This window comes from Drosophila bipectinata, chromosome 3L (genome assembly GCF_030179905.1).
Source record: "Drosophila bipectinata strain 14024-0381.07 chromosome 3L, DbipHiC1v2, whole genome shotgun sequence".
NCBI lineage: Eukaryota > Metazoa > Arthropoda > Insecta > Diptera > Drosophilidae > Drosophila > Drosophila bipectinata.
Genome location: NC_091738.1, coordinates 24,430,466 through 24,454,684, shown reverse-complemented (window position 1 = coordinate 24,454,684; position 24,219 = coordinate 24,430,466). Strand labels below are relative to the sequence as shown.

Genomic DNA, 24,219 nt, shown 5'->3' with positions numbered 1-24,219 from the left:
AATCCACTATGGTAGAGCCCATTCGTACTTTTGAATTAACTAAAAACGAAAAAAAAACTACGTTTTTTCGGTTGTAAAGGCTTAGCTCTTAGTGTTTTTTGCTGCTAACGTTTACACTAAAATATGGGTTTTGCTCTTTACTGCTTTAAATACATTTTTATAATCATAAGTGTCGTGGAAACATCCGTTCGCTTAAAAAAATCGTTCTTGGCTTAAAATCTTTCTTGGATTAACATTACGTATAAATCTTTAAATCAGCCAATTTTATTTACTGCCCGTCTGTCTTCGGAAATCGGATCTTTTTTTATTGGATCTTCCAAAGGTGAAGTTTTTTCTGTTCCCCGTTTTTTCGCCAAGCCTCGATGAAGTACCATGCTATGTGCTAAAATACTATGCAAGGGAACTGTGCAAGCCCCGACATAGACTTTTCAAATGATTTTTTAAACCTCTATTTTTCATCTATGTGGAAGGATTCCTTCATAATTCCCTTATATAGAACAGAAACAATTGAGATGCTGCTAACTTCAGAGGCATTTCTAAATAGTCAGCAATTCAAAAGTTATTTTAAAACTTGATTACTCCTCATTTGCAACATATTTTCCCTTCGAAGCGCGTCATTAGGCGTAATTAGTAGTTAGTTTGAGAGTTGACATCCTTTGCCGAAAGGGATTTCAAACTTATGCTATTTACACAGACTTGAGTAACGCAATTAAAAACTCACTTCTGTTGAGTAACCTGAATCTTTTGAAATTTCCTACAGACCACAACGATTTTTATTTAAAAAAATACATTCCAGCTTGGTCCGCGCTACATCTGAATCTTTTAAGAATGTAGTCTTGGTCCGTTATTGCTTACTCTATTTATTAGTGAGTTGTATGTACTTATGTATGCAGCCGATGTTTAGCTTTGTCTTTAATAGAAATTCACTTCCCAAAGCGATGGAGCATCGTCATCTGTGGATGCTTAGACGATGCCGGAAAGGAATTTCAGCTGCGTCGAAGAGAACGGAGAACGACTACTGTTCCGACTACCGACCGACCGACTACTACCGACTACTATTGCCAGTGATGCTATACGGAGGTGAGAAGCAGGTGGATACTTACGCGCTGCTGGATGAAGGTTTCTCTGTGACGATGGTCGATAAAGAGCTGATTGAGGAGCTAGGCCTACATGGAGAACGTCGTCAGCTAAAAACCCAATGGTTTGGAGGTAGAACCACTAGAGATCCTACTAACGTGGTACGCCTGCAAATTAGTGGAGCAGGTGCGTCCACCCGACATGCATTGAAAAGGGTATATGCCGTTGGGAACTTTTGGGAGTTTGCCGAACCAGAGTCTGCATCGAAGAGACGTGAGGAGCGTCAACAAGGACGCATCACTACCGATGAAGCCCTATGAGAAGCACTACCTAAGCTGGTTATTGGGCTGGACTATGGGCATTTAGGATTGCCATTGAAAATGAGACGGTTTGCCAGACAGGAATCCTATGCAGCCGCAACCAAACTTGGATGGGTTGTTTTTGTTCCTGTACGAGAATGACGAGGTACGCCATTACCGAGGACTTGTCTGCTAGCCACGTCTTATTGGATAATAAGGTGGAACGCATGGCGGAGGACTACTTCGACATCGAGATTTCGATTGGTATTCGATGCGGCGTCACGAGTCGGAGAAGTCTCATTGAATTCGGCGCTGAGCAAAGGGCCACAGCACTATAAGCATTTGGCATCTATCTCTTCCATTTCAGGAAAGGTGCTGTCGGAGTCTGCAGTGACATCGAGGAGATATTTTATAGATGTGCCTAACGATTCTTGTGGAGAGGCGGGGATGTCCAACGAGATTCCAAAGTTTATGAGATGTGCGTCATGATCTTTGGAGCTGCTTGTTTACCGAGTGCGGCGCATCACGTCAAGACCGTGAATGCCAGACGATTTTTGGCATCGGACTCCAGAGCTGTCAAAGACATTGTGGAGTATCACTACGTGGACGACTATATGGACAGAGGAGATCGATTCGATTGAAGTATCTACCCGAGTGAAGGAGATACATGTGGAAGGCGGACTCGAGCTGTGCAATGGATGCTGAGGATTCTCGGACCCAGAGATCACTCCCAGAGTATTGGATGGGCCGAGTCCGAACGGAAGATTTGTGGTGGTAGCCAGCCATAAACGACTTGAGGTTTCGTCTACCGTCTGCCGATAACGTGGGGGATGGTGCGACTCGGTCGCAGTGCAGCATGGACCTAAGCGAGGAGTCACGCTGGTTAGGAGGACCAGGATTCCTGAGGAGACCGCAGGTACCTGGCCAGGGTCTACACCCGACGACGAAGCGGATGCAGAGGATGAAGAAGAGTTGCCGAGTGAGTTTGTGCTTGTCAGAGCAAGTGATTCGTTTATATCGTTGCAGATGTGATTGGTGAGGACAACGGCCTGAGTCCTAAGGTTCACGCACTGATACCGTGGACACCGAAATGAGCTGGAGAGCTACGGCGTCACTGTGGCTGAGTGTGAGGCAGCGTAGTGTGAGTGTGACCTCCTGAGTAGGAGGCGTTTCCGGATGAGATGCGGGCCGCTGAGAACGGACTGGAAGTCACCAAAAGAAGCGGAAGATGTGGACTAGCGCCATACCTAGATGGCCATGGAGTCCTGCGAGCGTACGACAGGATTGATTCGGCGGTGTGCATACCGTACAGCGCAAAGAGGCCAGGGATCCTTTCGCACCGGCAGTCAACCCGAGATGATTGTGCGCGATGCCCACGTAAGGATGAAACATCAAAATGAAGATGCTACGATCACGGAGATCCGGACCAGGTTCTGGGTTACGAGACTTAGAAGAGTGATCCGTCAGGTGATTTCTGGATGCTGTGAGTGTAAGCTGCAGAAAGCGCGGCCGATGCCACTGATAATGGAACCCCTGTCAGAGGATCGTTTGGAGGCCAATGGTTGGCCGTTCAACCGGTCTGGACTACTACTACTACTACTACGATGTAACGGGTTACGTCCAGAGATTGCAGCTCGGAGAGAATGTAGGTTAAGCGCAACAGAAATAACTAAAAACGATTAAAAGTCTATATAGGAAATAAATAGTTTAATGATCTTATTAAGTAAAATATATTTTTAGAAGTAATCGTAGACTTCCACCTCTCGCGAAAGGAGAAAACTTTGATTCTAAGATCGAAGATAAATGCAATCTGGCGAGAGCGATCGAAGAAACACGTCCGGTTACGGCAAAGTGAGGCAAGAGTATGCGATGGGTGGCATTGTTTGTTCGACGACCAGGGCGATTCATTTGGAACTGGCGCACTACCTATCCACGGATTCCTGCATTATTGTGATGAGGAATTTCATCTGCCGTCGATGTGAAGCTGTCAGGCTCGAATGGATCTTTAATTGCCCATCGAATCCGACCGAGGGCTGAGTCTAGGAGCGAATGGTGCATTGCATGAAGAGGGTGCTGCGTCACACAATAAAGGAAGCGGCGCTGAAGGAGCACGTTATGGAAAGTTTCCTGATTGAGGCGGAAAATATTGTGAATTCCCGCTTGCCCACCTGCCGGGTAGTGCGGACCAGGAAGCCCCTCTTACGCCGAATGATCTGCGCAATGGAGCAGCTTTCCCGCCGGTGTAAAGGAAGGAGCCACAAGGAAAAAGAGGCGCTTCGCGAGGATGCTGAGGGACCGCTTCTGGAAGAGGTGGGTCTTTGAGTACCTGCCCACGCTGACACGGAGAGACAAGTGGTGCCGCATAGAGAAGGCGATTTGTCTAGGAGATGTCGTCTTTGTTTGTGACCCAGCTGTGCCGCGTCGAGACTGGCGGAAAGACGTCGTGGAGGAAGCCTTTGCTGGAGTGGATGGAGAGATCAGGCAAGCCAGCGTGCAAATCATTGATGGAGATCGATCTCGCTGGATAATGCGCCCCGCTTCAAAACTGGCGGTTTTGGATTTAAGTGAAGATGTTCTTCACGGAGGTCGAAAGTGATATCGATATCGATAAATTAGTATTTTTTTTCATCGTTTTGTATTAAGACCCTATGGAGAATCAGGCACAATAGAATTAAGTTGTTGTGAATTGTTGTGGGAGGTTAAACTTAACTAAGTTTGAATCATTTATGAATATTGTAACCCCCCCACTGAATAAAATATACCTTTTACGATTGCAACCCGGCAGTGTTGTCAATGGCGCGACTATTATAGGCAACTACCACACGAGCGACGACAAGGATCATATGTCCGAACTAAAATGGTCTCTACCGAATCATATGCTTGAAATTTAAAAACATATATTTTAAATTGTTTACGTCATTAGAACAATTAATCCTCGTTGTCTTTCTATTTTTTCTGTCTGTTTTTGAACTTTTTTTTTATTTTTTTAAACGATATTCTCCGTACGTTTTGAGGACGCGCCCCTTGGTAGGTTGGACCTCCAAGTTTTATGGATTCGCACTAGCCATTTCCTCTATTCTGAAGGACCATGAGAAAAAACAGTGTCACCCTTTCTATGCCCAATAACATCTAATTTTCTCTCTGGTTCTGGTTATAAAAAAAAACAAGAAGATTTCTTTGAGGCGCAAAAATATGACCAAATACACCCAGCGTATAAAAATAAGCAAACCACGGTAAGGCTACTGTGTTGACGCATAGTGGGAATCAAGACTAACACTTGTTTTAAGACACAGTGGCGGGGTCTTCTTCAACCAATTATCAATATAAAAGTTTGGATTATGTTACAATATTTTGGTGAATTGGAAAATCAGCTTAAGTTTTTGTTGGTGTTGTTTGTGGTCAGCATTGTTCGGCGTAGTTCATGACCGAATATTTTTTCTTACTATTTATTATATTTCGTAAATTAATTTTAAATGGAAACACTTAGCTTTAAATAACTATTCAAACACGGAGGTTGCCACTCCCTTTCGGAACGTAGATCACCGTCGAACATCATTGGAACTGTAACCAATACATTATTCGGGGAACTCGAAACGTAGAAAACTTTGCCGCAATGATAAAAGGGGATGAGGATTTCTTCCTATAGCTAATCCAAAACCAAACCTTCATTGTTGCCTCTCCCATTAAGATGGTAAAAAAAGGAAGATTGTCTACCAAAAATTGTCATTGCCAAACCAGCAGATCACAAGTTTCAAAGAAAACAAGAAGGAAGAAAAACGTATCCCGGTCACTCGACCAGGGTCTTTAGCAACAGGCAGAAAATGCACAGCATGGTACATTTCAAATTTTCAGCCAACAAGTACAGAGTATTCTTTTGAGGGGGCCCACATATATTCAAGAGCTCCAATCAAAACGTCCAAACCGATAAATAACTCATCGGGATGCTGCGAAGACAGAGCTGGCACATTCGCTACACACCTTCAAAGTGTCTTTCAGCCAAATCCTTCCTCGAACTCGTTTGTTCTGCCACTAATTTAGATAGAAGCTACCTCTTTGCCACAGAAAATAATTTTTGCTTGGTGGCGAAACATTCTGGATGTACAGCAGATGTATATTTTCTTCCTGTGAGGAAATATCCAGATCGGGTTTCTTTCTTAAGGCTTTCCTTTGAAATAGCAGATCGCCTGGTTGAAAGGGTGTTCATTTATTTCTGGGCTTTGTATAAGCGATAATAGCACTGTCAAGTGGTCTGATGATAAGTCCCAGACTACTTTGGTACTTATTAGATTGCGAAGTATATTTTTGTCACCGCAAAATAGAATAATATTAATAACGGGATACGGGATCCATTAATATTAATTGAGATAATATGTTTTGAGCACGTTAAAAAAATTATCTAAAATTATCTATTATTAAGAATGGGCCAAAGTGTGTGGCTATAAAATGTATCTAAAATATTTATTATACCCTTGCAGAGGGTATTATAATTTTGTCCAAAAGGGTGCCTATATACTACATAAAGTATATATATTCTTGACCAGGATCACGACCTGAGTTGAGCATGAGCATGAGAATGCCCGTCTGTCTGTCTGTCTGTCTGTCTGTTTCTACGCGAACTGGTCTCTCAGCTTTAAAGCTATCGACTTGAAACTTTGCACACATCCTTCTTTACTTTGCGCGCAGACGGGACAATATATGCGATAATATCTTATAGCCGATCATACAACTGATCAATCGAAAATTACATAGCTTTTAGTTGGGGGTTGCTTTTAGTCCCTCGAGTTACAATTAGTACGACCTATCAAGATTCATAGGGAGCTGCCGAAAATCCTATAGCTGCCATACAACTAAAAGGTTAATATTTGAGAAGATATAACGTTTGAACTTTCTACAGGTTCAATTTTGGCCAATCGATTCGACCTACCAAATTTCATTAGGATCGCCCGTTCATATCCTATGCTGCAATTTAACTGAACGTTCGGAAATGGTATTTGATACCTACTTTGGTTTTTTTGAAGATAGAACCTTGGGATTTTATTTTTAAATTTTGTACTCTAATAAATTGGTTTTAATATGAAGTTCTAATGGAGATCAGGTCCTTATTTCCGATATTTGCGGTGTGTTTCGGTTTTTCGAAGTTTTTAGTCCCACCCCAGTAATGACGCCCGTGTAGATCGTTGATCGTTTATTTGTTTTTGTTCGCACATGAGCATAAGCCGGTCAAGGCAAGGGCAGTTGGGCTAACAGTTGATACAGTTTATAAGCACTGATAAGCACTTTAAGTTCCGATAAATTAAATAATCGTAAAATTCATTATTAAATCGAGTCCTTCGAATGTCAAAGTAGAAAAGAAAGCTTAGTCACATGGTAGCCGGCTGAGTTAACAGAGATTCAACATCCGGGGTTAAAGTATCGGTTCTGTAAATTCGGTGTTGCTAGATGCCGCGGGATTAGTTTTACTATCTATCGCAACACTTCGCACTTGTACGAGGGTGGGCAGATAAAAAGTCGACCTAACAAAGAACATTTTTTTTTAATTCGTAAATTGGATTAGTGTTTTCTATCAGCTGATTACTGTGAAAGTTTCATGAAGTTTTATCAACACTGGTAATTTTGGTGGGACTTTTAGCGCATTCACTTTTGCATTGTCGTCAACATTAATAAAATCGAATATCGTGCTGTCATAAGATTTCTTTAAAAGAGAAATCCAACGACAATTTTAAAGAGGAGTTAGACAATGTTTATAAGGATTCAGCTCCATCGTTTTCAACAATAAAATATTTGACTGCTGAATTTAAACGCGGCGAACAAGCAGTTTTGACGATGATCGCCCGGGTCGCCCCATAGAGGTGACAACCCAGAAATTGTGGAAAAAGTCCATGGAACGGTATTGGATGATCGACGAATCAAACTGCGAGTGATTGCAAATGCTCTAAACATTTCTCGGAAACGGGTTGGAAATATTATACAAGAATTTTTACACATGAGTAAGCTTTTGTTAAAATGGGTGCCGCGATTGCTGACAATGGAAAATAAACGCAACCGCTTGCACATTGCGAAGGAGAGTTTCGTTTTGTGACTGTTGACGAAACCTGGATTCATCACCATATACCAGAGAGTAAGGAACAGTCAAAGCAATGGATTTCAACTGGAAAAACGGCACCGAAAAAGGCAAAGATCTGTTTTTCGGCCAACAAGGTGACGGCAACCGTTTTCTGGGATGCAGGAGGTGTCATTCATGTGGATTATCTGGAAAAAGGAAGAACAATTAAGGAAGAATACTATTCCAATCTCTTGTGACGATTTGATTCAGAGCTGAAGAAAACTGGCTACGCGGCTGCCACACATACATGATACTCCTTTTTGCAAGGGGCTTACTCTTCTCGCACCATTTGGTCCGCCTTGTTATTACTGCAAGTATTCTTGTAGCCATCGCTTTCAGAATGAGTCCACCAGTTATTGGGATTCCATCCTGCTATTCCCTAGTGGCACTCCTTCCCAGTGGCACGGAAGGCACTAAGCGCTCACATTCCCAACTTATGTGGGGAGATGCAGGAAGAATAAACTTTCAAGTCATCTGGGGTCCAGTTCGCGGTCGCATTCCAGACTATGCGAAGCTTTCCTGGCTTATTTACGTTTAGCAAGGGAAACAGATACTCAGTAGGAAGTACTACCCTTTCCGTTAGGCACATGGTTACCGGCTGAGTTTACAGAGATTCAACACCCAGGCTTAAACTATCGGTTCTGTAACTTCGGCGATGCCAGATACCGCGAGAGCAATTTTACTGTCTATCTCAACAAGATACATATCAGATTTTAACTGCAATTAAATTCGGCTCCGCCAAAAGTTTGCTTTCCTTTCTTTTTTATATATAGTTATATATAATAAAAGTCTAAAATTCGACAGACAGACAGACGTCCTGATAAAGAATATTAATACTTTATGGGATCGGAGATAATTACTTCTTTATGTTGCTTATACCATATATACATTCATAAAATATACCCTTGTACTTTACAAATACCGGGTATAAAAAATATATAAATAAGCAATTGGATATTTTCAAAATTTAAGCTTAAGAGAGAAAAATGTTAAAATATGGTTTGATACCTTGAATTCCATTTATGGTGACAGTATTGGAAAAATTTACTGCTTTTGGTAATATTTCCGGACATAAAACATTCATTATGAATCGAATTAAAATGGATAGTATCCGCTCCATTTTCTGGTATTTCTCGAATATGGCAATTTACATAAAATTCGTTCCGCCCGTGGTAAATAAATTGGTTGTCACTAATTGTCATAGGAAAACTCCAGGGTTTTTCGGTTGAATCGATGTGATACCAAACAAATATAATTCCATTAGTTTCCTGCGAAATCCAGCTCTTTACCTTTGCTGATCTGGGAACTAGAGAAATTATGACATTTAGATCATAATATTTTCAATTTTTTAAATTATCGTACAAACACATGACTTTGAATTTCCTAGTGTGTTAAAATTAAGTTTATATTTAAATTTAAGTTCTTAACCTATTGCTCGGGGATCCTGGCTTAAAACTACGCATTTTTTTTGTTAAATTTCCTGAATTATATTTCGTTATATTTATCTACGTTATATTTATGTTTTTTTATATATGAAATTCTCATGTCGCTGTGTTGTTCATTATACTCCGTAGTCATTATACTTAGTCATTATTTACCGATTTTTTAGAAATTTTATGTACAGGTCTGAGAATCGGACAATCTAACAATCAATCAATCTTTTATTCATCCCTCTAACGTGTTAGTGTGTGTGTGCGGCAGAACTCAGGCAGAAAAATTTCCTATCAGGCCAATTTGAGTCATCAAATTCTGTGGCCGCGCGAGATAGAAGAGATTAGGTGAAAAGTAACGTCAATTACAATCGCAAGTGGCACGAGATAAACCTTATCAGCAAAGACAACATAAACGAAGGGAAATGCTTAGATTCATAGTTTACGAACATTTACCTAGGGATAATTTCTTCGACTACCCGGATGTTGAATGTTATGCTCATTCCAAAGTGATTATAGGTACTTTAGAAAAAGAATGCATGTATTGGCATACACTTAAATTTAAAAATGAACCAGCTTGGATGTGTTGCTCATCAGGAAAAATACAACTACCCGTAATTATAACACCACCTGAACCATTGCGTGGCTTACTTCTCGGCAGAGATCTAGATTCTAGCCTGTTCCTGAAGTCAATTCATATATTCAATGCACGCTTCCAAATGACATCGTTTGGAGCAACAGAAAAAGTTGACAATATTTCCGAACTTGTTAACGAGCAACCATTTTATCCCACGTTCAAATGCCAAGGATTCACAAGGGCACAAAGTGGGTTCATTGCTGCCAATGCCAAACAAATCTCATAATTGTTTAAAAATCTTGTTTATGGGGGGGAAGTATTTTCCACGTCACCTCGCCAATCGTGTCGATGAACATTGCGAGTACCATAATCTCAATTCACCTTTTGCCAGGCGTACCGTCGACTAGCTGGACGCTTTGTTAAATGAGCACAATGACTTGTAGAAGTTATTTAAGTCCATGCACAAGCTAAAAAGTGATCTATTCACGCTATTGTCATCAATATTGATAGTATACCAGCAAGAGACCATATACGTAAGTTTAATGCACATATTTTTCATCCTGTGATTCGAAAAGGAGAGAACGTTCTTCAGTTCATCACATCGCCACATGACGCTCATCAATATCCACAAATTTTTTAGAAGGGACAAGATGGATATTGCGTTAACATGATCTCGTAACAGCTAGTTCATTCATTATTTAAAACATAATTAATGTATTAGTAAAAGAAAAATTTTTAATTATTGAAAGAGCCAAAAAAAATCTGAACGTTAGCTCGAATGATTTTTATACCCTTGCAGAGGGTATTATAATTTTGTCCAAAATTGTGCAGCGCAGTGAAGGAGACATCTCTGAGTCTATAAAGTATATATATTCTTGATCAGAATAACCTCCTGAGTTGATATAAGCATATTCGTCTGTCCGCCTGTCGACTTGAAACTTTGCACACATTCTTCTTTCCTTTGCACGAAGTATATAAGTCGGAACGACCGGCATCGGCCGACTATATCCTATATCTGCCATATAACTGATTGATCGGAAATGGTATAACTTTGGTGTTTTTAAAGTTAAAGAGAGTTTTTAGAGTTCAAATCTTACACGAGAGCTATTTTTGGCAAAAAATTACGACATGCCAAATTTCATAAGGATCGGTCGACTATATCCTATAGCTGCCATATAACTGACCGATCGGAAATAACCTAACTTTCGTGTTTTTGAAGATAGAAAGCAGGAACTTGGTACAGATTATATTTTTGGTCAGATAGTCCGACCTACCAAATTCTATAACGATCGGCTGATTATATCTTATAGCTGCCATATAACTGAACGATCGGAAAAGGTTTTTGGTAGAAATACCAATTTTGGTATTTTTGAGGATAGAAGTTTGGGACTTTTTTTTAGATTCCAAATTATAATAAATTGGGTTATATTAACATATTCTCATAAGGATCGGCCAACTATATCCGATGTTTGCGATATATATCCTGTTTATACTGCAAGGGTATATCAACTTCGGCTCCGCCCGAAGTTAGCTTTCCTTTCTTGTTATTCATATTGTTAAATGATTTGATGCGGCCGATACATCATTTTACGATTTCGTGAGCTTTGTCAACAATTTATTGTCGACATGTATGTGAAGATAAAGAGTGACATTACAGCACGTGTGTTTTATCAAAAATTAAAGTCGTTAATGAACTTTGTTACTAAATTGCATGTATTTGGGCCCAAATGTAGTTGTATGTATTCAGTCGAGTGGCAACATCGTGGATTACCTTATGCTCACGTTTTAATTTGGTTTGTCGATAAAATACGTTCTGAAGACATCGATAGTATTATTTCACCTTGGATGGTAGACGGGAAATGGAGAAACGTTTTCCTAAAGATTTCCCTAACGACACAATCATACATATTGACTTATATCGCCGAAGAAGTACCGAAAAGGGCGAACAATCGTACAGTGCAACTATTCAAACAGTAGAAATCGATATTAAAACTCGGTGGGTTATATGTCAATAACAAAATCAATTTGCCTGTAATTAAAATGGAAAATACTAATTTAAATGCTACTCGGATAAATGAAAATGACGAAAGTAAAAATTATGAAATTGAGTTCATTGCCGAATTTTAAGATGATTGGATTGCCAGATATGCCACTGTTTGGTCATTAATGATTTTCAATGCCATTAAAATAAAACGAAGAAGTTAATTAAGTTCAACGTTATAAACTTTATTCAGGCCGCATATGAAATTAAGATTTATGAGGATTTATGAACAATATGGGAAATCCAATTTAGGATGCGAGCGCAGTAAGAAGACGAACGAGAGTGGCGCCAACCTTCCAGAATAGGCTGAGAGGATGCTCGATAACTTTAAACGCCGAATTAGCAAAGCCGAGCGGCCGATAGAGAGTCGGCTTGCGACCAACAAAAGATCAGTTACTACTTATTTATTATGTTTAAATTAGTTGCTTGCTGCTTGATCCGACATTCTCCCCCCAGTTGGGGCTTCTACTCCAACTTCATCCTTAAGGGGCAAAAGGCACAGCTTAGTCAATGCTCGCTTGGTAATTCTAGATGAGGGTTTTATCACCGCCACTCGAAAGATACCATCCCGACCAGGGATTAACTCCATTATTCTCGCAAGCGGCCATTTCATCGGAGGTAGATTCTCGTCCTTTACTAGCACCACATCGTTCGGGGCCAAGGCAGGACCGGAGCGCTGCTGGAGAAGGCTTAGGTACTCCTCCTTCCATAGGGACCAGAAAGACTGCTGCAGGGAAGACACGCGTTGCCAGCTGTCCAACCGGTTGAAGTTCAGCTTTGTGACATCCGGCTCGATAAAGCTGACTGACGGACCACCAGTTAAAAAATGAGCCGGGGTCAGAAAGAGACAATAAGGCTCGTGATTTATAACAGCCCCAATATGGCACAGCAGCGTTCGCAGCTCCTCGAATCCAAGAACTGCAGATCCGACAGCTCGGTAAAAATGGTGCTTGGCGGTTTTAACAGCCGCTTCCTACAGACCACCGAAATGCGGAGATCGAGGAGGAATAAAATGCCATTCGATGGACTCCATAGAGCAAAATTCCAGCAGTGCCCGTTGATGCTCTTCGCTTAGAAATAATCGGCGCAGCTCCTTTAGCTCGTTTTCGGCTGCAACAAAGTTGGTTGCGTTGTCAAACCAAATATGTTAAGGCCTTCGGCGGGTGCATATAAACCGCTTCAAAGCCTGCAAAAAAGACATTGTGGACAAATCCCTTACAAGCTCCAAGTTGACGGCTTTGGTAGCAAAACAAATGAAAACGCTAACGTAACATTTTACTGGAGCCTTATTACGCACTTCCGGCTTATAATAGAACGGTCCACAAAAATCCACACCAGTGACTCCAAAGACCTGGGAGCCGCTAACTCTTTGCTCCGGGATATCAGCCATAATGTGCTTCAACAGTGCGCGAGGTCCCGTATGTAAATTTCGCTCATGGAAGTCAATAATTATAGCCTGCGTAACTCATTTAGCCTCAGTATAGCCTCATTTTTAGCAGTTCGGACAATGCATCAGTTGGCAGATGATGAGCAAATAATGTTTCCAAAGGGGGCCGAAATTCTGCGTCGCGACTTTTATGTGGATGATCTGCTTTCCGGAGGCGACTCTATAGATGAAGCTATTAGCATAATGCAGCAAACATCCGCGATCCTTGCCAAAGGCCATTTTCGGTTAAGGAAGTGGTGCTCCAAAGCTGCTGACGTGCTGGATAAGGTGCCTGAAGAAGATCGAGAGTCGTTCCTAAGGTTTGATGATGGCAGCAACTTCACAAAGACACTGGGTCTTGCTTGGGATCCTGCAACTGACCGCTTGCTATTTTCTTTTGAAGGGATTCAGTCAATCTCAAAGCCCACTAGGCGCATTGTGCTTTCTTCAGTCGCTCGGCTTTATGACCCCTTAGGCCTTGTTGGTCCTGTAATTTCAAAGGCAAAGATCTTTCTCCAGAAACTGTGCCGTGAGAAGTTGTCCTGAGATGAAAGTCTTCCTCAAGCTCTTCACTGCGACTGGAATATGATTTGTAGCAGCTTTGTTAGTACGCAGCGCGCCGAATTCCCTAGATGGGTGCTAACATTGAAATCCGCGGTGGAGGTCCATGGATTCTGTGACGCCAGCATTGAGGCGTATGGGGCATGCGACTTATGTCGGAAGTAGAGCAGTTGAAGGTCTACGTTGGAAAGTATTTTTGCTGGTGCGATTCTGCTGTGGCTCTGTCTTGGATTCGAGAAGAACCCTCTCGGTTTAATGTTTTCGTCGCCAATCGAGTTTCGACCATTCAGAAGCTAACTAGAGAATTGGAGTGGCGGTATGTTCCCACTTCTTTGAACTTAGCAGATATCCTGTCACGTGGTGCTCTTCCCAATGAATTGGTTGGAAATTAGCTGTGGTCTCACGGTCCGTTTCTCATTGGATCCCAAGAGGCGTGGCTAACCGCGGTCCATCTGAGAGATCAACCCTGGAGTTACGTGCAAGGGTCCTGCTAATTCAGTCTCCGTACGTGGATATAACAGCGGTTTCTAAGTACGCTATATCGTTTCCAGCACTGCAGAGGGTATTCGCTTACGTATACAAGTTTTCTCAACGAATTCACCACAACGGTGTTACGGCTAGCGATATAAAATCTGGAACACAGCTGTTATTGCGGCTAGTGCAGCGTGTGCATTTTTGGGAGGACATAAAGGCTCTTCAAAATGGAAAAGAGATAGCGGTATCCAGTGCCCTTGCCTCATCCTCTCCCTTCTTGGACAAATTTGGACTGTTGCGCGTAGACGGTTGGCTAAAAAATTCGTCGTTGGATTTTGGTAGTCAGCATCCAATTATACTTCCAAGAAGCCAGCTTAAAAACCTGTAACTCATCCTGGGTGGAATCCCGCCAAAGAATACACTGAAGATAGCTGTCCTCAGGAAAAACCCTGACGCAACGATACATTTTACAAATATCTCCAGTAATGGCCACCCGATGGCATCGGAACCTTAACAGAATATGCAGTAACTTTGGCTGAATAACTGGGCCAGACATCAACACGTCATTCAATGAATACCCAGAAGTTGTGACAGCAGATCCATCAAAGACAACCCTGAGCTTGGTTGTTGAACTTTCCTCCTTTAAAACACAATGGTGTGGAAGAAAGTATTGACCAGTGACACTCGCATCAGAAGGGACTGGAGACATGTGACCCAACTCCAGATACTCCTTTATGAAGGCAGCATATTGCTCCTTTAATTGAGGACGGCGACAGAGCTTCTTTTCGAGGGAAAGAAATCGTCGAACGGCTTGGGGGTACGACTCTCCCAGCAGCTTAGAACCCCATTTTAACGGAAACCTCACACCGTAAGCGCCGGAATCCAGCCGAGCAACATGTTGCACGAAATGCGCATCGCAATCTAGCTCTTCCTTCGTCCGCTTCACAATAGGCTCGGAGCAGTCTTCGATTTCCCAAAACCGGCGGAGCAGAGAATCCAGCTGATCATCCAGCATTGTTGCGCTCTCCGGAACATCCTAGTGGGCAGTGGAAACGAGTGATCTTCTTTGGACATGTGAACCGCCTCCACACACGACCCATCCAAGTCGAGTTTTCTGCAGCAATGGCAGGCCGGCTGAGAGATTAATTTGCCAAACACACAACAGCTCATAAAATAGACTGGCTCCGATAAGAAGGTCGATGCGCTGTGGGCGGAAAAATTCAGAATCAGCCAATGAAAGATTGCCAGGAATATTCCAACTGGAGACATCCAAACTGAAGCTAGGCTGCAGGTCCGTGATATTGGCGGTGATGACGGCGTTAACCAGGGCCGAGTATTCGGAACAGTGGGAACGTAGAAGAACATCAACAGAGAATCCATCTGTCACAAAGCCGGTATCGCCAATACCAGACACCGCCATGAATGATTTGTACCTCCGGCGCTGCAGCTGACTTGCCAGCCGGGAAGTGATCACGTGCGCCTGAGATCCAGAATCCAACAGAGCTCGGCACGGAACAAGGGATCCATCGCGACTACGAACAAAAATGTTCGCTGTAGCAAGCAACGATATATCGCCGCTGCGACCTTGAGCAACTAGTGCATTAGCAGTGGACGGCGAAGAGACTACAGCCTCGGCGACCTAGGCTATGGCTGACGTGGGAGGACCAACCAAAGGCTGGCCGCTAGATGCCTGCGGCTCCAGGAAATGCTGCAGACTGTGATGCCTCCTTCCACAACTGCGACAATTAGCAGCGAGGCACTCACGCATGTGATGGCCCGTTTGCAGACACTTCCGACAAAGACCGAGTCGCCTCGCCTCACCAAGGCGAATCTCAGGGGGCATTGATAGAAATCGGGGGCATGCAGACATTATATGGGACCATCCCCCGCATAGCGCACAGGTAGAGGGAAGCGAATTAGTTACAATAAAGGATGCTCTACTATTATTTGCACCTCGACGCCTTCCCACATGAGCGCCCGGGGCGTATGCAGCCATGGCCACGTCCATAGCCTCCAGCGTCCTACACCGCTGCTCCAAGAATTCGGCCATCGATTCCCAAGTAGGGATGGCGTCTGAACCTGAGGAGTTTTGACTCTCCTCCCACTTGGCCTGGGTAGCTGGGTCCAATCTTTGAAGCAAAACTTGGACGATGATGCAGCTGGCGATCTGAACTGATGTAGCCAAATTCTGTAAGGCTCGCATATGGGCATTGAATTTGTCCGAAAGACCTCGAAGAGCTGCTATTGAGCGACTTTCCAACAGACTGAGGCCCAGAATCTCGTGTGACTGAAATATTAAGCGACGGTTATAAAATCGTTTCTGCAATAAATTCAGCGCAACATCATAGTTCTCGTCGGAGACTTCCAAGGAACGAACTGCTTCGAAAGCGGACTCCCGAAGGCACGATCGCATTCTTTGCAACTTTTCCACCTTACTAATACGAGGATTGCTGCCGCCGATTGTAGAGAAGATCGAGTAAAATTCAGCCCATTCCGAGTATTCAGCGCTGAACGTAGGGAGCGGCAAAGGAGGCAGCACTTGAAAACTTTGACCTAACCCTGGGTCAGCCTGCATGGTGGACATTCCGTTGGCAAGGGTGGAGTGGGCAGCAATTCGAGATGAGCGAAGGGTCGTCTCGTGCTCAATTTCCGCCTGCATCGTCGCTACGAGCTCCGAAACAGTCCATCGAAGGTCACTGCTGATCTGCAAAATGTCCAAATCCTCAAGCTTGAGAATTGAAGTCGCTGAACATGGTGGCTATCTGACCATGTGGCACGTGTAGCATGGCATTATCCACCTTGGAAATAGGCTGAAGAGCTCCTTGGATCCTCTGTAAGTCCTGGAGAATTCCCAGGGCCTTTCACTTTAAAAAAACACTCCGGGTTGGAGTGAGTGCTCCTGTGACGGCGCCGCTGGAGTTCATGATTTATTATATTGAGTTCCGAACAACCCGAAATAAATTTTATTTGCTCGCGGCGAACACGATCTGTCCCACTATGCGGTCAGAACCGTAGCGGAATTGTGAAATGTATATATATATATGAAGCTATGTGCGAGCGAATGCACTTGCGTTGTGGATCGTATGTTTGTTTGAAGTCTATGCGCGGACGAATGCACTTGCGTTGTGGATCGTAAATATCTACGTGTGCTTGTTAACTAACGTTTATGTTTATGCTTGTATGTATGTATAAAATAATAATATATTATAATTTGTTTATTATTGTAAACAAACTTATTAGCCACGTATGATAATTTTTCACATAACACTGTTTACAAAATTGTTTTGTTTTTGTTTTAGTAATTTGTTTATGTGTATATAAATATATTAACGATCACGTCGGGGTTCACCAATCCTTGGTCATTGAAGAAAACGAAGAATTTAATTAAGTTCAACGTTATAAACTTTATTCAGGCCGCATATGAAATTAGGATTTATGAGGATTTATGAACAATATGGGAAATCCAAATTAGGATGCGAGCGCAGTTCCAGAATAGGCTGAGCGGATGCTCGCTAACTTTAAACGCCGAATTAGCAAAGCCGAGCGGCCGAAAGAGAGTCGGCTTGCGACCAACAAAACATCAGTTACTACTTAATTATTATGTTTAAATTAGTTGCTTGCTGCTTGACCCGACAGCCACCATAAATTCCCTCCAAAATTCCGGCTCAATCTTCCGGCCTCTCAAGGAAGTCATTTCTTACATTTCACACTAGTTATGAACGATTATTGACTTTTAGTTACCGATTTAACTCACTGAAATACGCCGAGATCACATTAATCTTTACAAAACTTTCTGACTTTTGCTTTTAGAGGACTAAATTAGGATTCAAATCATTTCTTTTAAAACCTTTTCTGATGCACTTTGTTAATGGTGATTAAGATAGCCAGCATCTACTATCATACTATAATTAAAATGACTAAAATTTAACGTTCCTGGTAGAAGGACTAGAAACTTTTTAACTGTACTCCTTAACCATTAAGGGACCAGCGTCAAAGAATTTTGAATGGTGATCTTTAATAATGTCCTTCAATCTGAGAATTTTTAAAAACAAACGCAGCCGCTCATATCTTTGGCCAACCCAAGGGCTAAAACTAAGAACGATTCGCCGTTGTCCGAGATGTCCTCCGTAGCCTCCCTTCAAGTAATACCACGGAACCTAGTCAATGATACCCACCTTAGAGTCCCCCAACAAGGTACTCCACAGTCCGAACCACTGGTACCGACTGAGGCTGTAGTTTTCGTACCTGCGTCACCAAAACCCTTAAAGGTGATTCCTCCATCGAAACATATATTTGTTTAAATGTTCCGATATCCAATAAAAAAAATTCGATATAAAGGTGGAGGACATAACTAAATATTAATATAAATATATAAGGCTGATGTCAGAGTGCGCGGGAGAAGCGAAGCAATGCGAGAAGCGATGAGCAAATCAACGAAGCGAGCTACGTTGTTATATTTTTTAGTTATTAATTTAATCCTGATGGATTTAAACGACGGTTTTTTTTTTCTTTCAAGTGCAAGACTTAATTTTGTGTAAAAAAAGTGGGCGCTTTATTGCAAAAGGAACGAAACCACAATTCCACTTCTCTCTCTTCCTCTTAAGCGAACAGTCGTGTTTTTTTTGTGCGCACTGCGTTAATAATAAATATTTGTAAGCCGGTGTTTACTTACTTGTGAATCTATTGAGAATCTTAAGCTTTGAGAATCTTAACCTAAACCGTATCGCTTTGCGAGTGCTGTGGTATATTTTTTTTTTTTTTTTTATTATAGCTTTGCTTTTATTTATTGAATCTACTCTTAGTTTTAAGACTAACAATAAGTTGACGAATCTTAACATTAAAATTTAACTAACAGTATACTAAGACTGCATTTTGGTTGCGCGTCCCTCAGGTCGGTCGCTGGGTGGGTAAGTCATTGCGACGAAGGCGTGATTGGTTGCTCAACCTTGTTAGACCTCCCGCCAGGTGGTTAGGGTGCACCGATAGCTTGGTTAAGTACTTTACCTTCTGTTCTGCGATCGCTTCTTTGACTGGTAGAATGTTTAAGTCGCGGTGTATGTTTTCGTTGCGAACGTACCACGGTGCCCCGGTGATTGTTCTCAAGATCTTCGACTGAACTCTTTGAACTATGTCAATGTTGCTATTGCTTGCGTTCCCCCATAACTGGGAGCCGTACATCCATATAGGTTTTAGTACCGAGTTGTACAGCAGGACTTTATATTCAAGGCTAAGAGGCGACCGAGCGTTGATAAGCCAATGAAGACCGCTGGCTTTTAGCTTTAGGTGTGTTCTTTTGGCTTCAATGTGCCGGCGCCATGTGAGTCTTCTGTCGAGATGTACTCCTAGGTATGTTACTTCGTTTGCTTGTGGGAGTAGAGTGTTGTTTAATTTTATCGGCGGGCAGTTTTGCCTATTCAGAGTGAACGTAACATGCTTGCATTTTAGTTCGTTCACTTTAATTCGCCAATCTGACAGCCATTTTTCGACATCGACCATAAGAAGAGCTAGCTGCGCAGTTGCTTGAATCGGGCATTTTGAGCGGCTAAGAATAGCTGTGTCATCGGCAAACGTGGATGTTGTTAGACGTGTGCTTGTCGGGATATCTGCTGTGTAGAGGACATATAATATTGGCCCTAGCACGCTGCCTTGAGGAACTCCAGCTCCAACAGTGTAATCATCGGATATAGCGGTGTTGCACCTCACGACAAATTTTCTGTCGTGAAGGTAAGACTCCAAAATCTTGTGGGTGCTGTAGGGGAGCATTGTCTTGATCTTGTACATTAGACCTTCCAGCCAGACTCTATCGAATGCTTGAGAGACATCTAAGAATATGGCAGTACAGTACTCTCGTTTTTCGAACGCGTTCCGAATTTCAGATGTTATCCGGTTGACCAGCTCAATTGTTCCATGCTTTTCACGAATCCCAAATTGGTGTGACGGGATTCCTTCCTGGATTCTCAGGTATGTGTTTATCAAATAATTATTATTTGATGATGTTAACGATTTCGTTTGGGCGAAACTCAATCGGCTCATGTTGAGGCTGGGGCTCATCTGATAGAGTCGGCAAGGTAAACGCATTGGTGGCAGGATTTGGTTGGAAGACATTTTTAAGGTGTTTAAAAATGCAAACGTGCTGGCTCTGTCTGCGTCGCTGCGCGCCCACCCGCCTGTGGAATTTCTAATAGGCATCACGGTTTCTTTCGGTGAGCTCAGAGTTGGGTGAGCTCTCCATAGTGAGTGTTTCGTACTGTTAGTTGACGATTGCTCTATGTAGCGGCGGTGGACATACGTTTCTTCTTGCTGTAGAACTTGATCAAGTTGACGTGAGGCATGTTTGAAGCGTTGCTTAGCAGATGGCGATCTGTGACATTGCCATTCTCGACGTAAGCGTCGCTTTTCGAGGACGAGCTGGTCGATTTGTAGATTTGTCTTCTTTTGAATGCGTTGTGTGTTTATAGTTTGAGGTGTTGAAACTCGAGCTGCAGAGACGAGTACAGACTCCAGCGAATTAACAAAACTGTCTACGTTGGCTTCGTCGCTGGGGTGAGGACTCAGCTCAATGTGTGAGCTGATGTACTTCCTGTACTGAACCCAATTGGTTTTATGTGAGGTCAGATTTGATGAATGATCCCATGTTCCTGGGTGTTGGAGCAGAGTAAAAAGGACAGGCGAGTGATCAGATGAAAGATCCGAAAGGCATTCGGCGCATATCAGATTTTTTTGGTAATCGCAAAGTCAATTAAATCGGGAAGTTTCTTTGGGTCTGCCGGCCAGTATGTTGGTGTGCCAGAAGAAGCATAGTCTAGCTTGTTCTTAGCTTTGATAATTGCATTACAGAGCTGCTTTCCTTTTGGGGTCACGAGACGAGATCCCCAGTGTGTGTGCTTGGCATTGTAATCTCCTGTTGCTATGAAGTGGTCTCCGAGTGAGTTGAAAAACTGCATAAACTCATCTTCGGCTATAGTGAAGCGTGGGGGGCAGTATACGGCAGCTGGAGTTAATTGCTTGCCAGTATTTAGGTGTAAATTTATTGATGTGGCCTGTAAGTAGTTTTTTCCAAATTTCGTATGATAATGGTGCTTGATACGGCTTCTGATTAAAATTCCAGTCCCGCCGTGTGCTTTACCGTCTGGATGATTTGTTCCATAGAATGAATATCCTCGTAGTTGGAAATTGTATCTGTTCGTAAGATGTGTTTCTGAAAGCAACATTACGTCGATTTGATTGTCTAGTAGGAATGGCGCTAACTCGAGTTTATGCTGCGAAACGCCGTTAGCGTTCCATATAGATATTCGTAGGGAAGTCATTATTTGGATTGTTGTGAAACCAGCATTTGTATTAATATATTTTGGTTTCGCATTAGATCTTGCATAGTTGTACGCATAAACGACATAAACTCCGTAAGGCTTTGTTGTAGACTGCATATCATAGCTTCAAAGTTACTTTTTGGCTGCTCCGGCGGTTGATACTGCTGAGCCGTGTTCGGTTCTTGGTGTGCTGATTGCGGCAGAGAGCTTTTTGAGGCTGGGGTAGCCAGTCCTGATTTTAAAGCGCTTGCGTATGTGACATTTTTGTCTGAGCTTATAAGTCCTAGTGAGGATCTGGCTGCAGTCGAGAAGAAGACTTCAGGGTTTGACCTGGAGGCTATGAACTGATTATTTTGCGTGCGGGCACATGGTATATTTGGAGGAGAATTAATAATTTGTCTAAATTCAATTCCAAGCATAGCTCAGCTCTGCTTCTTCCCCGTCTTATCTATATTTCTGCAATTTTCCTTTGCACTCTCCAAAGCTCCTGCTTCGTCTTCCTATTTGGATTTGTGTGTATTTTGTGTTTTTTTAACTTTTTATTTATTATACCCTTGCAGAGGGTCCAAAAGTGTGCAACGCAGTGAAGGAGACATCTCCGACCCTATAAAGTATATATATTCTTGATCAGGATCACCTCCTGAGTTGATATGAGCATGTTCGTCTGTCCGTCTTTCTGTCTGTCTGTCCGTTTCTACGCGAACTAGTGTATCAGATTTAAATCTATCGTCTTGAAACTTTGCACACACCTTTCTTTTTTTTTTCAAGCAGTATATAGGTCGGAACCGGATCGGCCGACTATATCCAATAGCTGCCTTATAACTGATTGATCGGAAATGGTATAACTTTGGTGTTTTTAGAGTTAGAGAGTTCAAATTTTTAACAAAACATTACGACATGTAAATTTTGGTCGACTATATCTTATAGCTGCCATATGATTGAACGATCGAAAATGACCCAACTTTCGTGTTTTTGAAGATAGAAAGCTGAAATTCAGTACAGAGTATATATATTTTTATTTATTTATAAATATACTGAAACTTAGTATATTTTTGGTCAATTGATCAAACCTACCAAATTTCATTAGGATCCTATAGCTGCCACATAACTGAACGATCGGAAATGGTATTTGGTAGAAATATCAACTTTCGTATTTTTGAAGATAGAAGTTTGGGACTTTTTTTTTAGATTTTTGACTTTAATTAATTGGTTTTATTATGGTGTAATCACAGGGGTCGGCCAACTATATCCGATGTTTGCGATATATATCCGGTTGTAACTGCAAGGGTATATCAACTTCGGCTCCGCCCGAAGTTAGCTTTCCTTTCTTGTTAATTTTTTTTGTTATTAATTAAAAAAATATGGAATTTAAACTTGTCTGTGCTATGAAGTCTTGTAACAAGACAACTTCCTCATCCCAGCCTACCATTTATTGCTGCCTATGTGAAAACGTCGTAAACGCCAAGTGTGCCGGGTTCACTGCCACAGTCTCGGATGCCTTTTCCCGCAGGTCTGGTATTCATTATTGCTGTGAAAATTGTCGTGCTGTCCAAGGCGAAATGAGGTCGTTCATGAGACAAACCAATTGTGTGCCCGCGCTGATGTTTGAGACGATTTGTTCACCCAGTTTTTGCCCAGAGAATATTTTTGTCCAAGAACATCAGCTTAGTTCCGTGAAGAAGAAAAAAGTTACAAAACCAGAGGGAGTTAAACTACCCGATATCAGAACCACTGACCAACCTTCCACCTTCTTTGTCCACTAACCCAAAAAACTAATATCGTCATTTACACTTACCTATCAGAATACTAGAGGGCTATGTAGTAAACTTCCTAGACTATATTCTGACTGTTCTTTCTTTGCATACCATATTATAGCCTTTACAGAAACTTGGTTAAAGCCGGAAATCTTCAGCTCCGAAGTTTTTCCAAGTACACTACTTTTAGACGGGATCGACCTCAGCGAAGGGGGGGTGGAGTCCTCATTTCGGTAGACTCTACTCTTGCTTCTGAAGAGGTGAAATCACAAAAGTTTGGTGACATAGAATTTATTTGCATTAAAATCATTTTGTCCGAGAAATCTTTATACATTACATGTTTATATATACCGCCTCCGTCGGAACCGCCCACACATTGACATCATTTGTCCGCTATTCAGTCCGTTTTTAATCTTATGACTGATCGTGTCCAGCTTGTAGCTATGGGCGAACAAATCAACAGAAACCCAGAATTAAAGTGGACCAATGTCGATAGCTTACCATCTAAAATTGTACCATACTTTAAATACATTTTTTGACTCATGCGTGCATTTGACACACATCTGTCCGCTTCAACAATTCTTCCTTGGTTTACGAAGTAATAGTGATAATATAGTTAAGTAACTTAGTGCTTACTAAGTTAAAACTTGTATATTCTGATCCGACCTTTGCCGATTTATTCGCAAAACTTTTTCAAGCAACTTACTCTCCGTCTAAAATTACTCTTTTTTTTCAACTTATCTTCGATTTTTTCCCCAAGTGTAAGGAATCTTTCATAATTCCCGTACATAAATAAGGGAATAAGTCCGATGCTGCCAACTACAGAGGCACCTCTAAATTAAATCTCGGCAATTCCCAAGTTATTTGAAAAACAAGAAAGGAAAGCTAACTTCGGGCGGAGCCGAAATTTATACACCCTTGCAGTTAAAACCGGATATATATCGCAAGCATCGGATAAAGTTTGCCGATCTTTATGATTAAATCATAATAAAACCAATTTATTAAAATAAAAAATCCAAAAAAAAGTCCCAATCTTCTATCTTCAAAAATACGAAAGTTGATATTTCTACCAAATACCATCTTCGATCGTTCAGTTATATGGCAGCTATTGGATATAGTCGGCCGATCCGGGCCGTTCCGACTTATACACTGCGTGCAAAGGAAAGAAGG

The 24,219-nt window shown here is 42.0% G+C and overlaps 1 protein-coding gene across 1 annotated transcript in view; it reads right to left on the bottom strand.

The window, feature by feature from the left end:
* Positions 1-24,219, bottom strand: part of nvd (cholesterol 7-desaturase nvd) — a 121,417-nt gene that overhangs the window by 54,283 nt on the left and 42,915 nt on the right. Inside the window, exon 3 of the mRNA XM_070279921.1 lies at positions 8,488-8,785. Coding sequence (XP_070136022.1) covers positions 8,488-8,785 — 298 coding nt within the window. The remainder of the gene's footprint in view (positions 1-8,487; positions 8,786-24,219) is intronic.